Source organism: Macrotis lagotis, chromosome 1 (assembly GCF_037893015.1).
Source record: "Macrotis lagotis isolate mMagLag1 chromosome 1, bilby.v1.9.chrom.fasta, whole genome shotgun sequence".
In the NCBI taxonomy this organism is placed as follows: domain Eukaryota; kingdom Metazoa; phylum Chordata; class Mammalia; order Peramelemorphia; family Peramelidae; genus Macrotis; species Macrotis lagotis.
Window position 1 is genome coordinate 922,837,584 of NC_133658.1, and position 18,537 is coordinate 922,856,120.

An 18,537-nucleotide genomic window follows, 5' to 3' on the forward strand; every position below is an offset into this window, starting at 1 on the left:
AGGCACTAACTGGGTTTTCCCAAATTCCCTTCCAACCAACCCTGCAGTAAGACCCCAAAACTAATTTTGGAGCAATGAAGGAGATTGCCAACTTAGGACAGCTTGGAGGGTGAACACAAAAGGTCTGTTTAATGGAGGTGGGAGGAAGAGTCGTCCAATGAGCAAGTCAGTGGCAGGCCATATCCCAGAGAACCATGGAATATTTTAGGAAAGCTGTGAGAAGCCTTATGATTTCAGAAAAAGTTCAATTCATTTTTAGAATTTCTTGCTTTGGATGTGATATGTGATATCTAATAAGGTCTGTGCTGCAGGGACAGGCCTTTCCTCATTAATTAGATCCATAAATGTTAACCTCAGGAAGTCTTCTCTGATGTATATATAGTTATAAGCTTTGGGTGAAGGCCTTCCCAGAATTCTGACTTTTTAAAGACTTCTCTTTACTGTGACTAGTTTGATGACTAGTGACCTCCATCTTCCAGGGAAGGTGGGACCTCATTAAGTCTTTTATGTCTTCTCCCCATGATGAATCCTTGGTGTATAGAAATGATCTTAGGCTGAAGGTATTTCTTACAGCATCCAAATGAAACTTGTTCCTCTGATGTTTTCCATGTATATGCCTTTCCACATTCATTACAAGAGTATGATTTCTATTTCATGTGAATTCCCTGATGGGAAACAAGGGAAGACTTTAGTCTGATGATTTTCCATAGTGATGATATCAATGAGGTTTATCTTCCAGAATGAATTCTCTGGTAGGAGAGAAATGATTATTGTTCCCAAATATTAATAACCAATTACTAAATTAGGGTTAAACTTATCTTCACATTTTCATTTCCTCATTCAGAAATCAGCCCCCTTAGATTATTCAGTCAGTCTTTAAGGGATGGCAGATGATGAGATGAAATCTTGGGCCAAGCCTTCCCCAACTTGAAAACTTGAGATCAGAGATAAAAGTTAAAGAGATTTTAGTCTAGGTGAATTCTGGTCCATTATGTTTTAGTCAGAGAGGTTCAAGGGGAAGTGGATTTCCCCTTTTGCCTAGATTACCCTATTCAGGGATGGTCTGGATATAAATTTCTTTGTCCAGATTGGGTGATGAGTTATGCCTCCTAAACCCTCATTAGAATAGTCATTCTCAGAGATTTTGAACCTGTGAGAATTGATCACCACCATTTAGGAACATCCACTCATCTAAGGGCATGTAAGTACTGGGAGGCTTCCATGATTCATATTTGGTTTACAAGAGATAAAAAATGTCCATTCTGTCAATAATTTTTGTTATACCAACTTTTTGTTATCCATGAATGAAATGAGTATTCAGAAATTGTCCCGAGAATTGTCACAGTTGTTTGGCAAGGTGGAAGTGTTTAGGAAAAGCTTTACATACTAACCCCACTGATATAGAATCTCTCCAGTGTGGATTGTCTGATGTCGAGTAAGATGAATGTGTATATTAAAAGCTTTGGAATGTAATCGATACTTCTCAGGTTTCTCAACATTGTTCATTCTCAGACATGAGGCAAGATTTCCCAAATTGATTACATTCATACATTTTACTCCAGGGTGGATTTTCTCATACCTATAAAATTTGGTTGGGCATCTTAAAAAGCCTTCTCATTTTGATTATATTCATAAGGTTTCTCCTGAGTGTGGATTCTCTGATGTGCAGCAAGTCCAGAGTTCCATTTGAAACACTTTCCACACTGATTACATTCATAAGGCTTCTCTCCAGTGTGGATTCTCTGATGTATATACAGACAGGAGTTCCTTGTGAAAGTCTTTCCACATTGATTACATTGATAAGGTTTCTCCCCAGTGTGGATTTTTTGATGATCAGCAAGACTGGAACTTGCTGTGAACATCTTTCCACACAGATTACATTCATAAGGTTTCTCTCCAGTGTGGATCCTCTGATGACGAACAAGATGATTCTTATTTGTGAAAGTCTTTCCACACTGATTACATTCAAAAGGCTTCTCCCCAGTGTGGATTCTCTGATGTACAGTAAGTATGGAGCTCTGTGTGAAAGTCTTTCCACACTGACTACATTCATAAGGCTTGTTCCCAGTGTGGTTTCTCTGATGTACAGCAAGTCCAAAGCTCCGTGTGTAAGTCTTTCCACACTGATTACATTCATAAAGCTTCTCCCCAGTGTGGATTCTCTGATGATAAATAAAAGAGGAGCGTTCTCTGAAAGCCTTTCCACATTGATTACATTCAAAAGGCTTCTGCCCAGTATGGATTCTTTGATGTACAGCCAGTCCAGAGTTCTGTGTGAAAGTCTTTCCACACTGATTACATACATAAGGCTTCTCCCCAGTGTGGATTCTCTGATGATTAGTAAGAGAGGAGCGTTCTCTGAAAGCCTTTCCACATTGATTACATTCATAAGGCTTCTCCCCAGTGTGTATTCTCTGATGATTAATAAGAGCAGAGTGTTCTCTGAAAGCCTTTTTACATTGATTACATTCAAAAGGCCTCTCCCCAGTGTGGATTCTCTGATGTACAGTAAGTACAGAGCTCTGTTTGAAAGTCTTTCCACACTGATTACATTCATAAGGCTTCTCCCCAGTGTGGATTCTCTGATGAGTAATAAGAGCGGAGCGTTCTCTGAAAGCCTTTCCACATTGATTACATTCATAAGGCTTCTCCCCAGTGTGGATTCTCTGATGAGTAATAAGAGCGGAGTGTTCTCTGAAATCCTTTCCACATTGATTACATTCAAAAGGCTTATCCCCAGTGTGGATTCTCTGATGGCTAATAACAGAGGAGCGTTCTCTGAAAGCCTTTCCACATTGAGTACATTCAAAAGGCTTATCCCGAGTGTGGATTCTCTGATGATTAGTAAGAGAGGAGCGTTCTCTGAAAGCCTTTCCACATTGATTACATTGAAAAGGCTTTTCCTCAGTGTGGATTCTCTGATGATAAATAAGAGAGGAGTGCTCTCTGAAAGCCTTTCCACATTGATTACATTCAAAAGCTTTCTCTCCAGTGTGGATTCTCTGATGTACAGTAAGACTGGAGCTCCATGTGAAAGTCTTTCCACACTGATTACATTGATAAGGTTTCCCTCCACTGTGGATTCTCTTATGTACAGCAAGTTTGGAGCTATGAGAGAAAGTCTTTCCATGGTTACCATGATGACTCCTCTCTTCACCAGAAGCAGTAAAGTCTTTCCAAGAGGTCATTTTCAGATTTGCATTCATCTCAACACACTTGGTCTCTGCATCTGATAGAAACAAACAGACACACATAAACATATGAAGATATCCTCTTGCTCCTGGCATAAAGTTGTCGCAGTCAAACAAAAAAGACTTCAACCTTAAATGAGAAGAATCAATCATTTGAAAATACTATAAGCTTACACTTATAAGATAATTTAATGAACAAAAAGTTCCACACACAACTGCAATGGATCCTCACCATGAGTGTGAGACAAGTGCAGAGCCAACTTGTCATTATGTGTTACTCTTCCAGTCATGAGTTCTGAATGACCAAGTGACCTCACCCAAATGTCAGCACCAGAGAGTAGAACTCCAACCTGGTGAAGGAGTATGCTCTGGCCACTGCACTGGACAGATGTCCTCCTTCTTATTTTCCTTTGGATCAAAGGCTTATTGTTGCCAACAATGCTATTTTCTTATGTTCAGGAAATTGCCCAAGTGTTCCAAATGGACCATTTTTGATGCTTTATCCTGTGGTCATTCTTTGTAAATTTTATGATAACCTGAGAAATAAATTTCCTCTTTTTTACTAGCCCTCATCATTTTCAGTTAGATCTGCTTTTCTGATCATTTATTCTGATGCATAGATAGTATGCCAAAGACCTTTTTGCAGCCTTGGATACTATCAATCATCCACTTTTTCTTGATACTTTTTTCTTTTCTCTAAGTTTCTTGGATATTACTTTCTCTTGGGATTCCTCATTTATTCTGTCCCACCCATCTCATGCAACCCAATGGTCCTGTAATCTTGCTTTGCTACTACAAAAACCTCACAATCATTCATGGACCAAATTAGGTGTCATCCACTCTTCATTATCACTCCCACACCCCTGCCCCAACATTGCAGCAGGAGATTGTACCTTTGTAAACTTTCTCAAATACTTCCCTTTCTGTACCATCATTGCCCCTTTTATGGTTGGAGGTCCAAATGACCTCATGTTGAGGTATTAAAAGAACTGACTCACGTCTCTTCCCAGGTCACTCCAACTTCCATCACCTGTTAAATTCATCTCCCTCAAGTTCTTTGCCTGACCATGGCACTCCCCACTTTATTCCAGGGGCTTGAAGACCAAAGATAAAATTCTGGGGTGGACTCTTCAAGCTCTTCATCTTCTGCCCGCTTGTCCCTTTCTAGCCCTATTTCACCTGCCTTACCCTCCACATAGGCTAGGATGCAGTGGGGCAGAGGCCTCTTTGTTGCTCCAACAGTGTGGGTTTTCCCTGGCTGGTGCGCCTGCCTAGAACTCTTACCGAGGCTTTTCTGAACCTTAGTGCCTGCCCACCTTCTCTTGATGGGCTGCAATAGCAGTTGTGTCCATGCTGTCTTTCTCACCAAACTGTGGGATCCCAGAAAGCCTTATGCTTTCAGAGGATGAGCCTTGTACTTTCTTATATCCACTTATCACATAGTAGTTTCATATTGACTTAGAAATAACTCATATTTGACAGCCTCAGCCCTCTCTAGAGAGTCAGAGGAGAGCTTCATGATCACAAATACCCAACAAAGATCACTAATAGGATCAGTGAAGTGTCACTAGAAGAAAAATTGCAGGGCAGTTGAGTGGTATAGTAGATAGAGCACTGGCCCTGGAGTCAGGAGGACCTGAATTCAAATCTTGCCTCAGACACCTAGCCATGTGACTGTGAGAAAGTCACAACCCCATTGTCTAGAAAACAAAAAACAAGAAGAAAAATACAAGAACCAGGAGAACACTATAGGTTTTAACAGAAACACCATAAGAAGACCAATTATGATGAACTCAGCTCTGCTCAGAATTACAGAGATCAAAGACAATCTTCGAAGGCCTGTGATGGAAAATTCAGTCTAGAATCAAAGGAAAAAAAATATGAAGACTGAGTATAGAGCAACGCATATTTGCATTACTTTTTCAAACTTCCTTTATGGTTTTTCTATCTTTATCATTGTTGCCCTCCCACCCCAGTGCTAATGGAAAATACTGTGGAAACACATTAACATGATTGTAGTACTTGTAAAACCATTATCAGATTGCTCATTGCTCATTACCATAGGGAGCAGGGTGGAAAGGGACAGAGGAAGAAAAATGCAGAACTCAAGAGCTTACAAAAGGATAATTTTTTTTAAAAAAACTATCTTTGTGAATAACTGGAAAGAAATATTTTAAAAGAAGGGAACTGAGAGTCCAGGGAATTCAACCACTCATAATACAGAAGAGGACACTGGAAATCAGAGATCCTTACCCAGGATCCCACTGCTGAAAAGTGTCTGAAAAGAAATACCAAGTCAGGTGTTGCTGAGTCTAACACTTCTTTACTGACACATCCAGAAACCTCCTGGGATGTAACCCACATCCCTCAGTCCTCACTCACCTGGACAGGAGGTCCTTAGACCCTCTTGCTCCAAGTGGGGGATCAAATCTTCTCTGGAAACTGGAAATCCTACATAGAAGGAATGAATTAGGCATGAGGATGGAGAGAAGTTTGGAATTAATCCTTATTAGGGAAGGGGGGGGGTCATGCAAAGCAGAGCCACATTACTGCAAGTAATTTGGGAATCATAAAATTCCAACTTTGCTTGTCTCCTTCATAGAAAGATGTCCACATTTAATAGCTTCCATGGCCCAGAATTTAGAGGCATTGCAACTGGACAGGAACATACTGGGCTGGAGTCAGGATCACCTGACCTCAGACTCTTACTGAGCCATGAATTAGTCCCTTAATCTATTTGCCTCAGTTTCCTCAATTATAACATGGGATAATAACAGAAATCCAAACCAAAAGATAATTGGGAGGATTGAGTGGTATAACAAGTTCTTAGTACAGTGTCTGGCTCCCAGCAGATGTTTATAAATACTTAATCCCTTCACTTTCTTTCCCTGCATCTCTACTGGACTTGGGTGGCATATGAAGGAAGAACAAGGGTGCTCTTGATATGCTAGAAATCTATGATTAACACCAAGAGCAGTGAGTTACACATTTGTCCCTAGTAACAAAAAGAACATTCTAATGACCAAATAGTTCCCAAAGAGGAAGGGCAGACTTGGGAGGAAGAGGGTCCCCCCCTCATTGCCTCACTGGCCGTCTACAAGTAGAAGCTGCAGGATCAATGTTTAGAGACTTTGCAGACTTGTGTCTAGCTCCCTATCATATGGAACAAGGGTCTCTCTTCGGATCAGGAGGCCATCACTTTGGCCTTTCTAAGAGGTGATCAATGGCCCAAACCTTCCTCTAGGGAGAGAGCTGAGGACATTCCTTTTAATGGAAGATTCTCAGTTACCTGGGGAATGGTCCTTACCCAGGAAAAGGAAGTTCTGAGCATTCTCCAGCATGACGTCCTTGTGCAGCTGCTTCTGATCATTGTCCAACAGGTCCCACTCCTCCGGGGTGAAGTCCACAGCCACATCCTTGAAGGCCATCTCCTAAAACATCCACATGCAGACAACTTGGAGTTGACACAAGCTTCAGAATTGATCCAGGTCAATGCTCATCAATGTACAAAAGGAAACAGAAGCAAAGAGAGGAAATTGCCCAAAGGTCCCATCTTTTATAAGAATCAGAGCCAGCACAAGGAACTATAATCTTGAAAATCCAAGGGAGTATTTGAAAAAGCAATGGATATTTTGAGTTGAAAGAAAACTGAGAAATATTCTTCTATGGAATGGTAATCTCTTTAGAAGAAGGAAAGTGATGTGTTCTCTCAGAAAGATAAAAGGATTTCTGGAGGAAAGCTAAGAACTGTGAACAATGATAGATTAAGAAAATTTCATGAAGACCTTGTGAGGGGCAGTTAGGTGGAGTATTCTAGAGCACTGACACTGGAGTCAGAATGACCTGAGTTCCAATGAGTTCCAATACACTTCATAATTGCCTAGTTGTGTGACCTTGGGCAAGTCACTTAACCCTATTGCCTTAAATAAATAAAATTTTCCAAAAAAGAGTTCATGAGAAACTATAGTAAGTGCTGTGGATTTGGTCACTACAGAGAAAGAAAAATGTTATTTTCCTCAAAGTGAGAAAATCTGAACAAGATGAAAACATGAGGAGGATTATTTTGCTTTTCTTTTTTGGATTTTTACATGGCAATGGGTTTAAGAGAATTGCCCAAGATCACACAGCAAGGAAATTATTAAGTGTCTAGGCTGGATATGAACTCAGGTCCTCCTGACCCAGAGCTAGTGCTCTATCCATTGTGCCACCTAGCTGCCACAAAAGGATTGTTTTTATTATTTTTCATTTATATATTTTGGCAACTACAAGCAAAGATAGCTTTCAAAAATGATTTTTTGTAAGGTTTTGAATTTCACATTTTTCTCCCTCTCTCCCTTCCCTATCCCTCTGATGGGCAGAAAACAATTTAATATAGGTTATACTTGTGTAATTATGCTAAATATATGTCCTTATTACTCACTGGGAAAGACAAATCAAATCAAAAATGGAAGGAAAAAACAGGAGAGGGAAAAAATCATAATACATAAAAAATTTTACAAATTGAAAATAGTAAACTCTGGTCTGTATGCAGACTCCATAGTTCCTTCTGTGGAAGTGGATGGAATTTTCCATCACAAGTCCATTAGAATTGTATTTGAGCATTGCTCTCTGTAAAAGTTGTACCAGTTCACAACTCTACTAACGATTATTAGTACTCAGTTGTCACTCGTCCCATTCAACAGGAATCCTTTAACTTTTAATCACATTAGCAATTTAATGCATGAGGAGTAGTGCTTCATTTTAATTTGCATTTCTCTAATCAATCAATGATTTAGAGCATTTTTTCAAACAATTGTATTGTTAACTTCTTCATCTGAGAACTGCCTGCTCATGTCCTTTGATGATTTATCAATTGGGCAATAGCTTGTATTCCATTGAATTTGACTCAGTTCTCTAGAAATTTTAGAAATGAGTCCTTTATCAGGAACACTAGCATTAAAAATTCTTTCACAACTTACTATATTTGTTTTAATATAGGTTGCATTCATTTTACTTGAACAAATACTTCAATTTGATGTAATCCAAATGATCTATTTTGCATTCTGCAAAGATTTCTCTCTTCTTTGGTCATAAAGTGCTCCCCTTTCCATAGAACATATAAAATATTCTTTGTTGTCCCAATTGGCTTATGGTGTCTCCTTTCTTGTCTAAATCCAGTACCCATTTCGACCTTATCTTGGTATAGGATGTGAGAGGTTGATGTGTACCTCAGTTTTTATCAGGGAGTTCTTATCCTTGAAGCTGAAGTCTTTGTGTTCGTCATGCTTTAGGCATTTACTACCATTTCTTTAGTACCCAATCTATCCCACAGATCCACTTCTTTCTCAGCCAGTATCACACAGATTTGTTGACAGATACTTTGCCATAGAATTTTAGATCTGGTAAACCGAGGTCTCCTTCCTTTGTATTTTTCTTCCTGCATTCGCTTGATATTCCTGAAATTTTATTCCTCCATATGAATTATGTCACTATTATTTCTAGCTCAATAAAGTCATTTTTGATAGCTTGATTTGTAAGGCATTGAATAAGCAACTCAATTTAGGCAACTTGGTCACTGTTATCATATTATGAAGAGGATTCTTAGGCATCGATAACTGCAATCTGCATCAAGGTAGTATTGAGCCTGTTTTCATCAAAAGACAGAAATTATATCTATTGTTATATTAAGGGCTTAAAGAGGCTTTAGGGGTGATGTGCCAAAGAACAAAATCTTATGCCTTGGCTTATTTTTGCTTTCTTTTACTAATGATACATTTTCATTAATTTGGATGTTTATATAGAAATAAGAATGATCACAATGGGGACAGGAAAAGTTCTTTCACTCTTCTTTAAAATAATTTATGCTCTATTTGGAACCAATATTTTGTCTTTAACTTCCTTTATTTCTATAAATTAACCACTGAACAGCAAACAAATATATTAATCCATTCACACTTTGGGAGATCCCTGAAACTTTACAAGCTTGTCCTTTACATTAGGGTCTCTTGATTCACTATTCTTCACTGCAGAGTATTTACGCACAATATGTTCATTCAATATAGGTTGGAAGTCATTTTATTGATTAGCAATTCATTCCAGATGGATCTCTAATGCCAAAAGAAGCCATTTCCAACTTCTTTCCTCCTATATCATTCATCACCCTGAGGCTAGATTGTGATTCCCTACCCCCATTTTAGAAGGAAGCTCAGCACAGATAGCATTTCATTTGTTACCTGGCTTTGACTCACTTCTCTATCCTCCCCCTTCTAATTAGACACTTTCTCCTCCCCTCCATCTTCTGCATTATGGGGGACGTTCTCTTTCACTGCGAGAATGCCAGTTTCATGAGGCTATGGACTAACAATATCTGTCCATAAGGTTGTGTCTAGTTCTTAATAAAGATTTTAGTTCACAAATGCCATTTAAGAAATTATTGACTATTGAAAATTCCACCCAATCACTCTAATGACATCTATTATACTTTAAAAGCTGAGACCATTCCAGTTGAGCCCCTTTTGCTTCCAGTGGCCTTTTAGACAACCTGAACTATGAGGTTAATTCACGATGTCTTACATTCAACATAGGTATAAATGAACTCATTTTATTTCCCCTTCTGGTCCTTATTCTAGTCAAGGACCACACCATTATCCAGGCACTCAGGCTCCCAAGCAAGGTATCATCCTCCTACCCTCTCATTCTATGATATTAATGTTCTCAATATCTCTGAAATATATCCCCTTCTCATCACTGAAATTTTTTTGCGAGACTTGACTGAGGTCCCACAGTAAAGTAAGTATTAAGTGTCTGAGTTTGAATTGGAACTCAGGCCCTCCTGATTCCAGGATCAGTGCCACCTAGTTGCCCCTCTGATGTTTTAGTCTTGATAGCACAGACCCGGCTCACCTCACTTGGACTATGGCAATAGCTTGCATGTGGTTTGGTCTGTTTCAAGACTGTCCTGTTTCTCTGAAGTTCAAACCAAAATTTACCTCCTTTTGAAAGACTTCCCCAATATCTCTTACTTTTAGTGCCTTCTCTGTTGTTTATTTCCTGGTTATCCAGTATATGACTGACTTTTGTATGTGTTTACATGATGACCCTCTGATAAATTGGTTGGTTATTGTCCTTTCTTATACAAGAAAACCAAAATAACATTACCACGTTTGACACAAATGGCAATGTGTCTGTCTGTGATTGATCAGACCAATACGAACTTGGAATGTTCTACCACAGATCAGGTACAAATCATCCATGGGAACTCCTGGGGTGGGTACTCTAAACTTGTAGATATCACATTTTCCTTGAGCTGCTTCCATTCTGCCTACCTCATAGAGCACAGCCCCCTCAGTGATGAGGTCATGCCATGCTGGGCAGTCCTGAGCAGGGGCCTCCCATGTTGCACAGTCAATTACAAAATCCTTCAATGAGGCTTCAGGGTGCTTCGGTATCACTTCTTTAGACACCCTCATGGACACTTGACATGAGTGAGTTCTCCATAAAATAGCTTTTGTATGGGAAGCATACACTTGACATCCTAACAATGTGTATAGTCCATTGTAGTTGCATTCTGTGCAGTAATGTTGGAATGTTTGGCAATTTACCTGAGAAAGAACCTCAGGGTCTGGAACCTTCTCTAGCCAGGGGATCTTCAGAGTCTTCCTAAGACAATTTAAATGGAAGTGGTTCAGTTTCCTTCCATGGCACTGGTAGACTGTACAGGAGTCACAGGCATAGAGCAATGAGGGCAACATAATGGCTCTGTAGAGCTTCAGTCTGGTGGTCAGTCTACAACCTCTTCTCTCTCTGTCTCTCACACATTTTCTTTTACTCTCCTAAATACCAGGCGAGCTCTGGCAATGTCAGTGTCAACCTCATTGTCAATGTGGACCTCCCTGGAAAGACACTATTGGCTTTAATCAGTAATTGAACATCTAGATGGTGTGGTGGGGCTGATGGAGCACCTGGGTGTTCTTGCTGTTCATTGTTAGATCAAAACTAGCACAAGCAGTAGAGAATATTTTCATACTTGTTGCAGCTAAGCCTTAGAGGCTGCACTGAAGCACAATCACCTGGAAACAGAAGATCCTGCACCAACCCTCCCTCATCTTTCATCTTGGCTTGTAGCCTTTACAAGTAGAAGATGTGGGGCAGCTTACTGTGAGGCTGTGTTCATCCTCAGTGAAGGCATGTGATAATATGGCTGAAAACATCATACTAAAGAGCCTGGGAACAAGGACAGACTTGTTTCACTTCATTCATGTCTGGATGGGTTCCAATAAATAGTGAGATCCTTAAAGTCAGGGACCATCTTTGCCTCTGTTTGAATCCCTGTAGCTCAGCATAGTGAATGGACAAAATAGACTCTTAATAAGTCTTTACTGATGGACTGATTTCAGCTCCCAACAACCTAGAGAGCAGTGGTTCTGTTGCTCTTCCTTCTTGAAGATGAGGAAACTGAGACAAAGGTTAAGTGGCTTGGCCCATGTTGGAGCAAGAGAGGCAGCTTTTGAACTGAGGTCTTCTGGACTATAGGACCAGCTCTCTCTAGGACCCACAGAGAATAGACAGAAGGTGTCATTCCATGGGGAAATGTATTGGCTATTTAAGGAATGGAAAAGGTTCTTAGAAAAGGTGATTTTGACTTAAGACTTGAAGAATTCTTTAGCTTTGGATTCTTATTCTTAACTTGATGAAGATCTTCAGGAAGCTCAACATTTCCCTAAACAGAATAGAAGAGAAAAAGGTTTGATCCCAGGTGAAATCCTGAGTTGTGATCATGTTTGGGTGGCTTGTTAGAAGTGCAGAGTCATTGCACACATATCAGTCCCAAACTCCTCCTGGGCATTTTAAATAAAGTTCAGCAACTCTCTTATGTGGCTGTTTGCTTATTTATTTTTGGTGCCGAAAGATTATTCCTTGTTAAAAGAAAGCTTTGACTCAGTGAATAGAATCCTAGACCCGGAATCTGGAAGATTTGAGTTCAAATCTGATTTCAGACACTGTGTGACCATGGGCAACTTCCCCACTCTTTGTCTCAGTTTCCTCACCTGTGAAATTAAGGATAATAGCATTTAATTCAAAGGAGTCCTTTAAAGATCATCAAAAGTGGATTTGGACAAGAGCTTAAACTTATTCCATTTTATCTGTTCTGTCTTGGACACGCCCTGGGGACCTCTTTGGGCAGTTGGTGGTACAGAGGACAGAGAGCAGACCCTGGAGTCAGAAGGATGTGAGTTCAATTCCAGCCCCTGATACTGCTTAGCTGGGTGACCCTGGGCAAGTCATTTCACCTAATTAGCCGCACTTTCCTCATCTATTAAATGATTGGAGAAAGGAATGGTCAATTACACCAGTAGCTTTAGCAAGAAAACTCCAAAGAAGGTCAAGGGCAAGAGTGAAATAATTGAACCAGAAAAACAAAAAGGTAGCCTTGGAATATCACCTTTCCCCAGGGACTCTGAATAATTCCTGAAATTCCCTCTTTCTACCCAATCTTCTGTAATTAGGCAAATAGCAGGAGCTGAACAAATGCTAATTAAATAGCAGACTCCTAAAGAAGATGCTGATTTGCCTTTGTGATGGTTATGGTTCTGCTAAAGCTCTAGGAAGCTTTAAGCCAGCTCTTCAGGTTTTTTAAAAAAATTCACTTTTTCTGTATCTTTTTTTGTCCAAGGATCTTGTTGTATTTCAGGGGGTTATTGGATGTTAATCAAAACTCCCTGCATGTCCAGCAGCTCAAGGAGGGAGAGAGAGAGAGAGAGAGAGAGAGACAGGCAAGCAGACAGACAGACAAACACAGAGAGAGGAAGACAGAGAAAGGGAGTAAGAGAAAAAGGGGAAGAAAAAGGTAAAGGGGGGAATACTGAACATACATGGACAGAGCAAACACATGACTCTACAGAATAGAGAGAAAAGAGTGAAGGGGTCATTCGTGCAATTCAGTTTTCATTAAGGAAAACTCAAAAATAAAAAACCAGGGAATGGGTGGAAATTTGGGGAGGGGGGCCCTGCAGGGAGATAGAGCATGAGATGTTAAACTTCAAAAAAATCGATTTAAAACACAGAAGGAGGGAGCAGGGCAATGTTGTTACTTCTGTATTCAATGTCCTCTCTATTTTTTGTAAAGAAATGAACCATACGGGTAGCTAGGTGGCACAGGGGAGGTTTAGCTAGGTGGTGCAATGGATAGAGCACCAGCCCTAGAGACAGGAGGACAGGAATTCAAGTACTGCCTTAGACACTTAGAAATTGCCTAGCTGTGTGACCTTAGGCAAGTCACTGAACCCCATTGCCTCACAAAGGCAACAAAAAATAATAATTAAAAAAATGGCCCATAAGGATGGGAATGCCAGCCTCATAGACAATGCTCTAGGACTAAGGAAATGCTCCCTTAGACTGAAAATGAACTGCACTCACCTAGGGTGGGGGTCTGCAAGTTTTCTGAACTGAACAGCAAGTTTTCAGATAAAGGAATTAAAACTATTCCATAGTGGTAAGAAAAAATGCTCCAAATCATTTTTATTGATATTTTAAATTATTTTATCCCATTTGCCCTGTTATAAAAGTTTTTCAACATACATCTATATTTAGAAATCCCACAATTTTCTTGCACCCTCCCTTCTCACCTCTCTCACCTCAGTGGCAGTCTAGTGAATGCTGTATAAATATATTTATGTTTAACATGTTTACATATTAGTCATTTTTGACATGAAGAATTAGGATTATAAAGGGAAAAGAAAGAAAATCATGTGATAGAAGGAAAAACAAGAGAAATTTTTAAAAAGTGAACACTGTTCATTCAGATTCTGTTCTTTTTTTTTTTAAACCTGGATGTGGATGAACCAGAGAGCAGCTGCTTCCATCAAGGTGGTAGTTCATCTCACAATGTTGTTGTTGATGTATATACATGTATATACATCGTTCTCTTGGTTCTTTTACCTTTTCTCAGCTTCAGATCCTGCAACTCATTCCATGCTTCTCCAGAGTTCATGATTCATGGTTTCTTATAGAACAATACTATTTCATAATATTTATATTCCATAACTAGTTCAGCCATTTCCCCAAATGATGGGCATCCCCTCAATTTCTCATTTTTTACTACTACAAAAGAAGCTCCAACAAATATTTTGGAACGTCAAGAAATTTCTCCATTTTTCTATAATTTTCTTCTGCATATAGGTCTAATATTGGTATTACTAAGTCAAAAAGTATGCTCAGTTAAATTTAATTTAATGTTCTTTGAGCATAATCCATTTTGCTCTCCAGAATGGTTGGGTGATATCACAACTCTACCAACAGTGAACTAATGTTCCAGTTAACATTGCTTTTCCTTTTCTCATCTTAGCTAATCTGAGTTATGAGGTGGTTCATGGTGGTTTTAAACTGCTTCTCTCTCATCTAGAATGATTTGGAACATTTTATCTTATAATTATAGATAGCTTTAATTTCTTCATTTGAAAACAGCCTGCTCATATCCTTTGACTATTAATGATTTGCAATCTTATAAATTTGGTTCAATTCTCTCTATATATTTTAGAAATGAGACCATTATTGAAACTCCTAGTTGTGGAAATTGTTTCCCACCTTTCTTTTCCGTCCAATCTTGGAAGCATTGGTTTTATTAGTGCAAAACCTTCTTAATTCAATAGAGTTAAAATCAATCATCTGACAATTTTTAATGTATTCTTTTTCTGATTTGGTCAAAAATTTCTCCCCTTTCCATTGACCTGACAGAGAATTTCTTAGTCTATTCATTTATCTATGATGTCGCCCTTTATGTCTAAATCCTGCATCCATTTTGACCTTATTTTGGGATAGGCTGTGAGATGTGGGCCTATACCTAGTTTTTCCCATACTATTTTCCAGTATTTCCAAGTGTTTTTGTCAAATAGTGAATTCCCAGGCTAGAAGTGAATGTCTTTCAATTTGTCAAACTGGAGTCATTTATTAGTTTCTTTTGAACCTATCCTAATCCACTGATCCATTACTCTGTTTTGAAACCAGTAGCAGGAAGTTTTGAAGACTGCCTCTTTATAGTGCAATTATAGATCTGGTAGGGCCAGTCTACCTTCCTTTACATTTTTTTCACCAGTTCCCTTGCTATTTTTGAACTTTTCTTACTCCATATGAATTCTGTGACTACTTTTCTAGTCTGGTAAAAGCAATTTGATACCTTGATGGGTTTAATTTGGAAAGATGTCATTTTTATTATATTAGCTTGGCCTATCCATGAGCAAGTAATGCCTTTTTTCCAATTGTTTAGGTCTGACTTTATTTGCATGAAAAGTGTTTATAATTGTGTTCATACACTTTCTAGGTTTGTCTTAGGAGTTAGATTCCAAAGCATTTTATGTGGTCTGCAGTTACTTGAAATGGTTCTTCTCATCTCTTGGCCTTTGGCATTGTTGTTCATATAAAGAAAAATTGATGACTCATGTGTGACTGATATGTGTTTATTTTATATCCTGCTACTTTACTGAAATCATAATAGTTTGTAGATAGTTTTCTAGGGTTCTCTAAGTATACCATAATATCATCTGCAAAATGTTAAACCTTTATTCCTCTATGATATTTTTAATTCCTTTAATGTCTTTTTTCCTCTCATTACTAAAGCTAACACTTCTAATGCTCTCTCTTCTCTCTCTCTCTCTCTCTCTCTCTCTCTCTCTCTCTCTCTCTCTCTATATATATATATATATATATATATATATATATATATATATATATATATACACACACACACATATTTTTTTTTAAAAGGCAAATGGAGCTAAGCAACTTCCCCAAGGTCACACAACTAGGTAATTACGAAGTGTCTGAGGTTGTGTTGGGAGCCAGAGTCTCTAAGTTGTTTGACACAGTTGCAGCAATACGACTCAAGGCAGCCACAATGCCTTGAGAAACAACATTTCCTTCTTCAATATATATAAGGATTTCATGCATACCAATATTTACAAGTTTATTATTGATTACAATATTTACTCACCCTAATAGTGGAATGACCATAAAGGAAAGATTTCAGAAAAATTCCTTGAATAAAACAGATTGTAATCTCTGTCTAAATTTAACAAGACTGCATCTCCCTGAGGCATACAAAAGGCTTCAGCATTATGAAATCACTGGAAAACCCAACACTGGGAATTCCAAGGAGATGCCAGAATATATACAGGGAGAACAGATACAAGATGAGTCAGAGAGAATTCCAGGGAAATTAATAGTTTTGCCCCCCCCTTACCATACACAGGAATATATGAAAAAGATGGTGAGAAAATAGTACAGGTGACTGACATGTGAACTCCAACAGCCTTAGTTTTATGGGAAAGAAAAAAAGTCACAGAAACTGTGACTTCTACCAACAAGGTTCGAAAGAAAAATTGGTTATTGTAAGAGTTAGAAGATGGGTGGACAGGCATAAAGACCCTCACTGTAGATTGTTAAGGAAGTGTATCGAAAAACATTACACACAAAAAATATAAAAAACTTTCCATTAAAAGAATTGCTTAATTAATAACTTTAAATGAATAAACAATTGTACAATGTAGAAATAAATAAGGCAACAGACAGGTTAAGGTCATCATGGTCTGAGTAGGGATAAGAAATCAATTAACTATATGATTATTACTTAAACTTTTAATCACATGATTAAAACTTGTAACCATATGAACTTGTACACTCTTGTAACCAAGGAAATGATCTCAGCTTGCTTGCTTGCTTGAAACAAACATAATTCTGAAACTATAAAAATAAATCCAAGCAACTGACAGTCAGGCAACATGTTCCTGCCTTTACCCACTTGTTGACTCAACACATTTCACCCTCTCTATCCCTCCTGTCAGGTTCCAAGGACCTCGGGGAGGCTGGACCTCGATAAGGTTGGATTTGAACTCAGATCCTCCTGAATCCAGGGCCAGTGCTCTATCCACTGCGCCACCTAGCTTCCCGTCCAATGTTATACGGAATAATAATGGTGCCAAGGGGCATCCTTCTATCACTGCTACCCTTACTGGAAATGCTACTTAGCTAATCCCCAACACATATAATATTTGTTCATGGTTTTAGATAGATACTGCTTAGTATTTTAAGGAAAACTCCATTTATTCCTATACTCTCTAGTTTTTCATTTTGAATGGATTTATTTTGTCACAGACTTTTCCAGCATCTATTGAGATAAGATCTCTGTTGGTCTTGTTATTAATATATTCAATTTTTAAGTGTTTTCCTAACATTGAACCATTCCTGTGTAACTGGTATAAATCTACCCAAACATGATGGATTATCCTAGTACTAATGTGCTGTAATCTCTTTGCCAAAATTTTAATATTTTGCCTTTAATGTTCATTAAGGAAATTAGGCTATAATTTCTTTGTTTTGACTCCTCATGGTTTAATCAGCACCAAAATCGTTTCATAGAAGGAATTTGACAAAACATTTATTTTTGAAAATAATTTATATAGAATTGGAATTAGTTGTGCCTTAAATGGTTGGTAGAATTCACTTATAAATCTTTCCCAACCTGGAGATTTTTCCTAGGAAATTTATTGATGGTTTCTTTAATTTCTTTTCCTGAAATGGGGTTAAATATTTTATTTCCTCTTTTGTTAATCTGGGTAGTTTGGATTTGTGTAAATATTCAAGCAGTTCCCACAGGGCGTTCAAATGGATTGGTATAACTTTGGGCAATATAGCCCTGAATTCTCTCTTTAATTTCCTCCTCATTGGTGGCAAGTTCCCCCTTTTCATTGTTGAAATAGGTGAATCCAGATAGTTACTGATTAGAGAAATGCAAAAATAAACTCCTCTGAGGTATCAACTCACATCTATTAGATTGACTAAGATGACAAAAAAAAGGAAAATGATGACTGTTGGAGAGGATAATTGGGACTTCAATGCTATGTCCAAAGAGCAATAAAACTGTTCCTAACCTTTCAGTCATCTGTATCAATACTAGGCCTATATCCAGACGAAATCAGGAAAAATGGAAAAATGTCACACATTCAAAATTATTCGCAGCAGGTCTTTTCGCAGTGGTAAAAGACTGGAAATTGTGAAGATGCCCATCCACCGCAGAATGGCTGGACGAGATACGTGTGTGTGAATGTTGTGGAGTATTATATAGTTCTATAAGAAATTATGAGTGGTCAGACTTTAGAGATGCCTTCAAAGACTCCTATGGGCAGATATTAAGTGAAGGGAGCAGAACAAAATGAACATTGCGCACTTTAATATTCATTAATAATGGTCCTCTAGGATGGAGGTGGCTCCTCTCAGCTGTCCAGTGACCAAGGACAGTCCTGAGAGGAAACATTGAGAGGAAACAACTATGGAGTCTGGGGGCAGAGCAAAGCAGGCCATGTTCATGTTTTACAAA

General features: G+C 38.5%; 1 protein-coding gene across 1 annotated transcript in view; it reads right to left on the minus strand.

The window, feature by feature from the left end:
- Positions 1-1,601: 1,601 nt before the first annotated feature.
- Positions 1,602-18,537, minus strand: part of LOC141510012 (uncharacterized) — a 62,190-nt gene continuing 45,254 nt past the window's right edge. Inside the window, 1 exon segment of the mRNA XM_074219953.1 lies at positions 1,602-3,108. Coding sequence (XP_074076054.1) covers positions 1,602-3,108 — 1,507 coding nt within the window.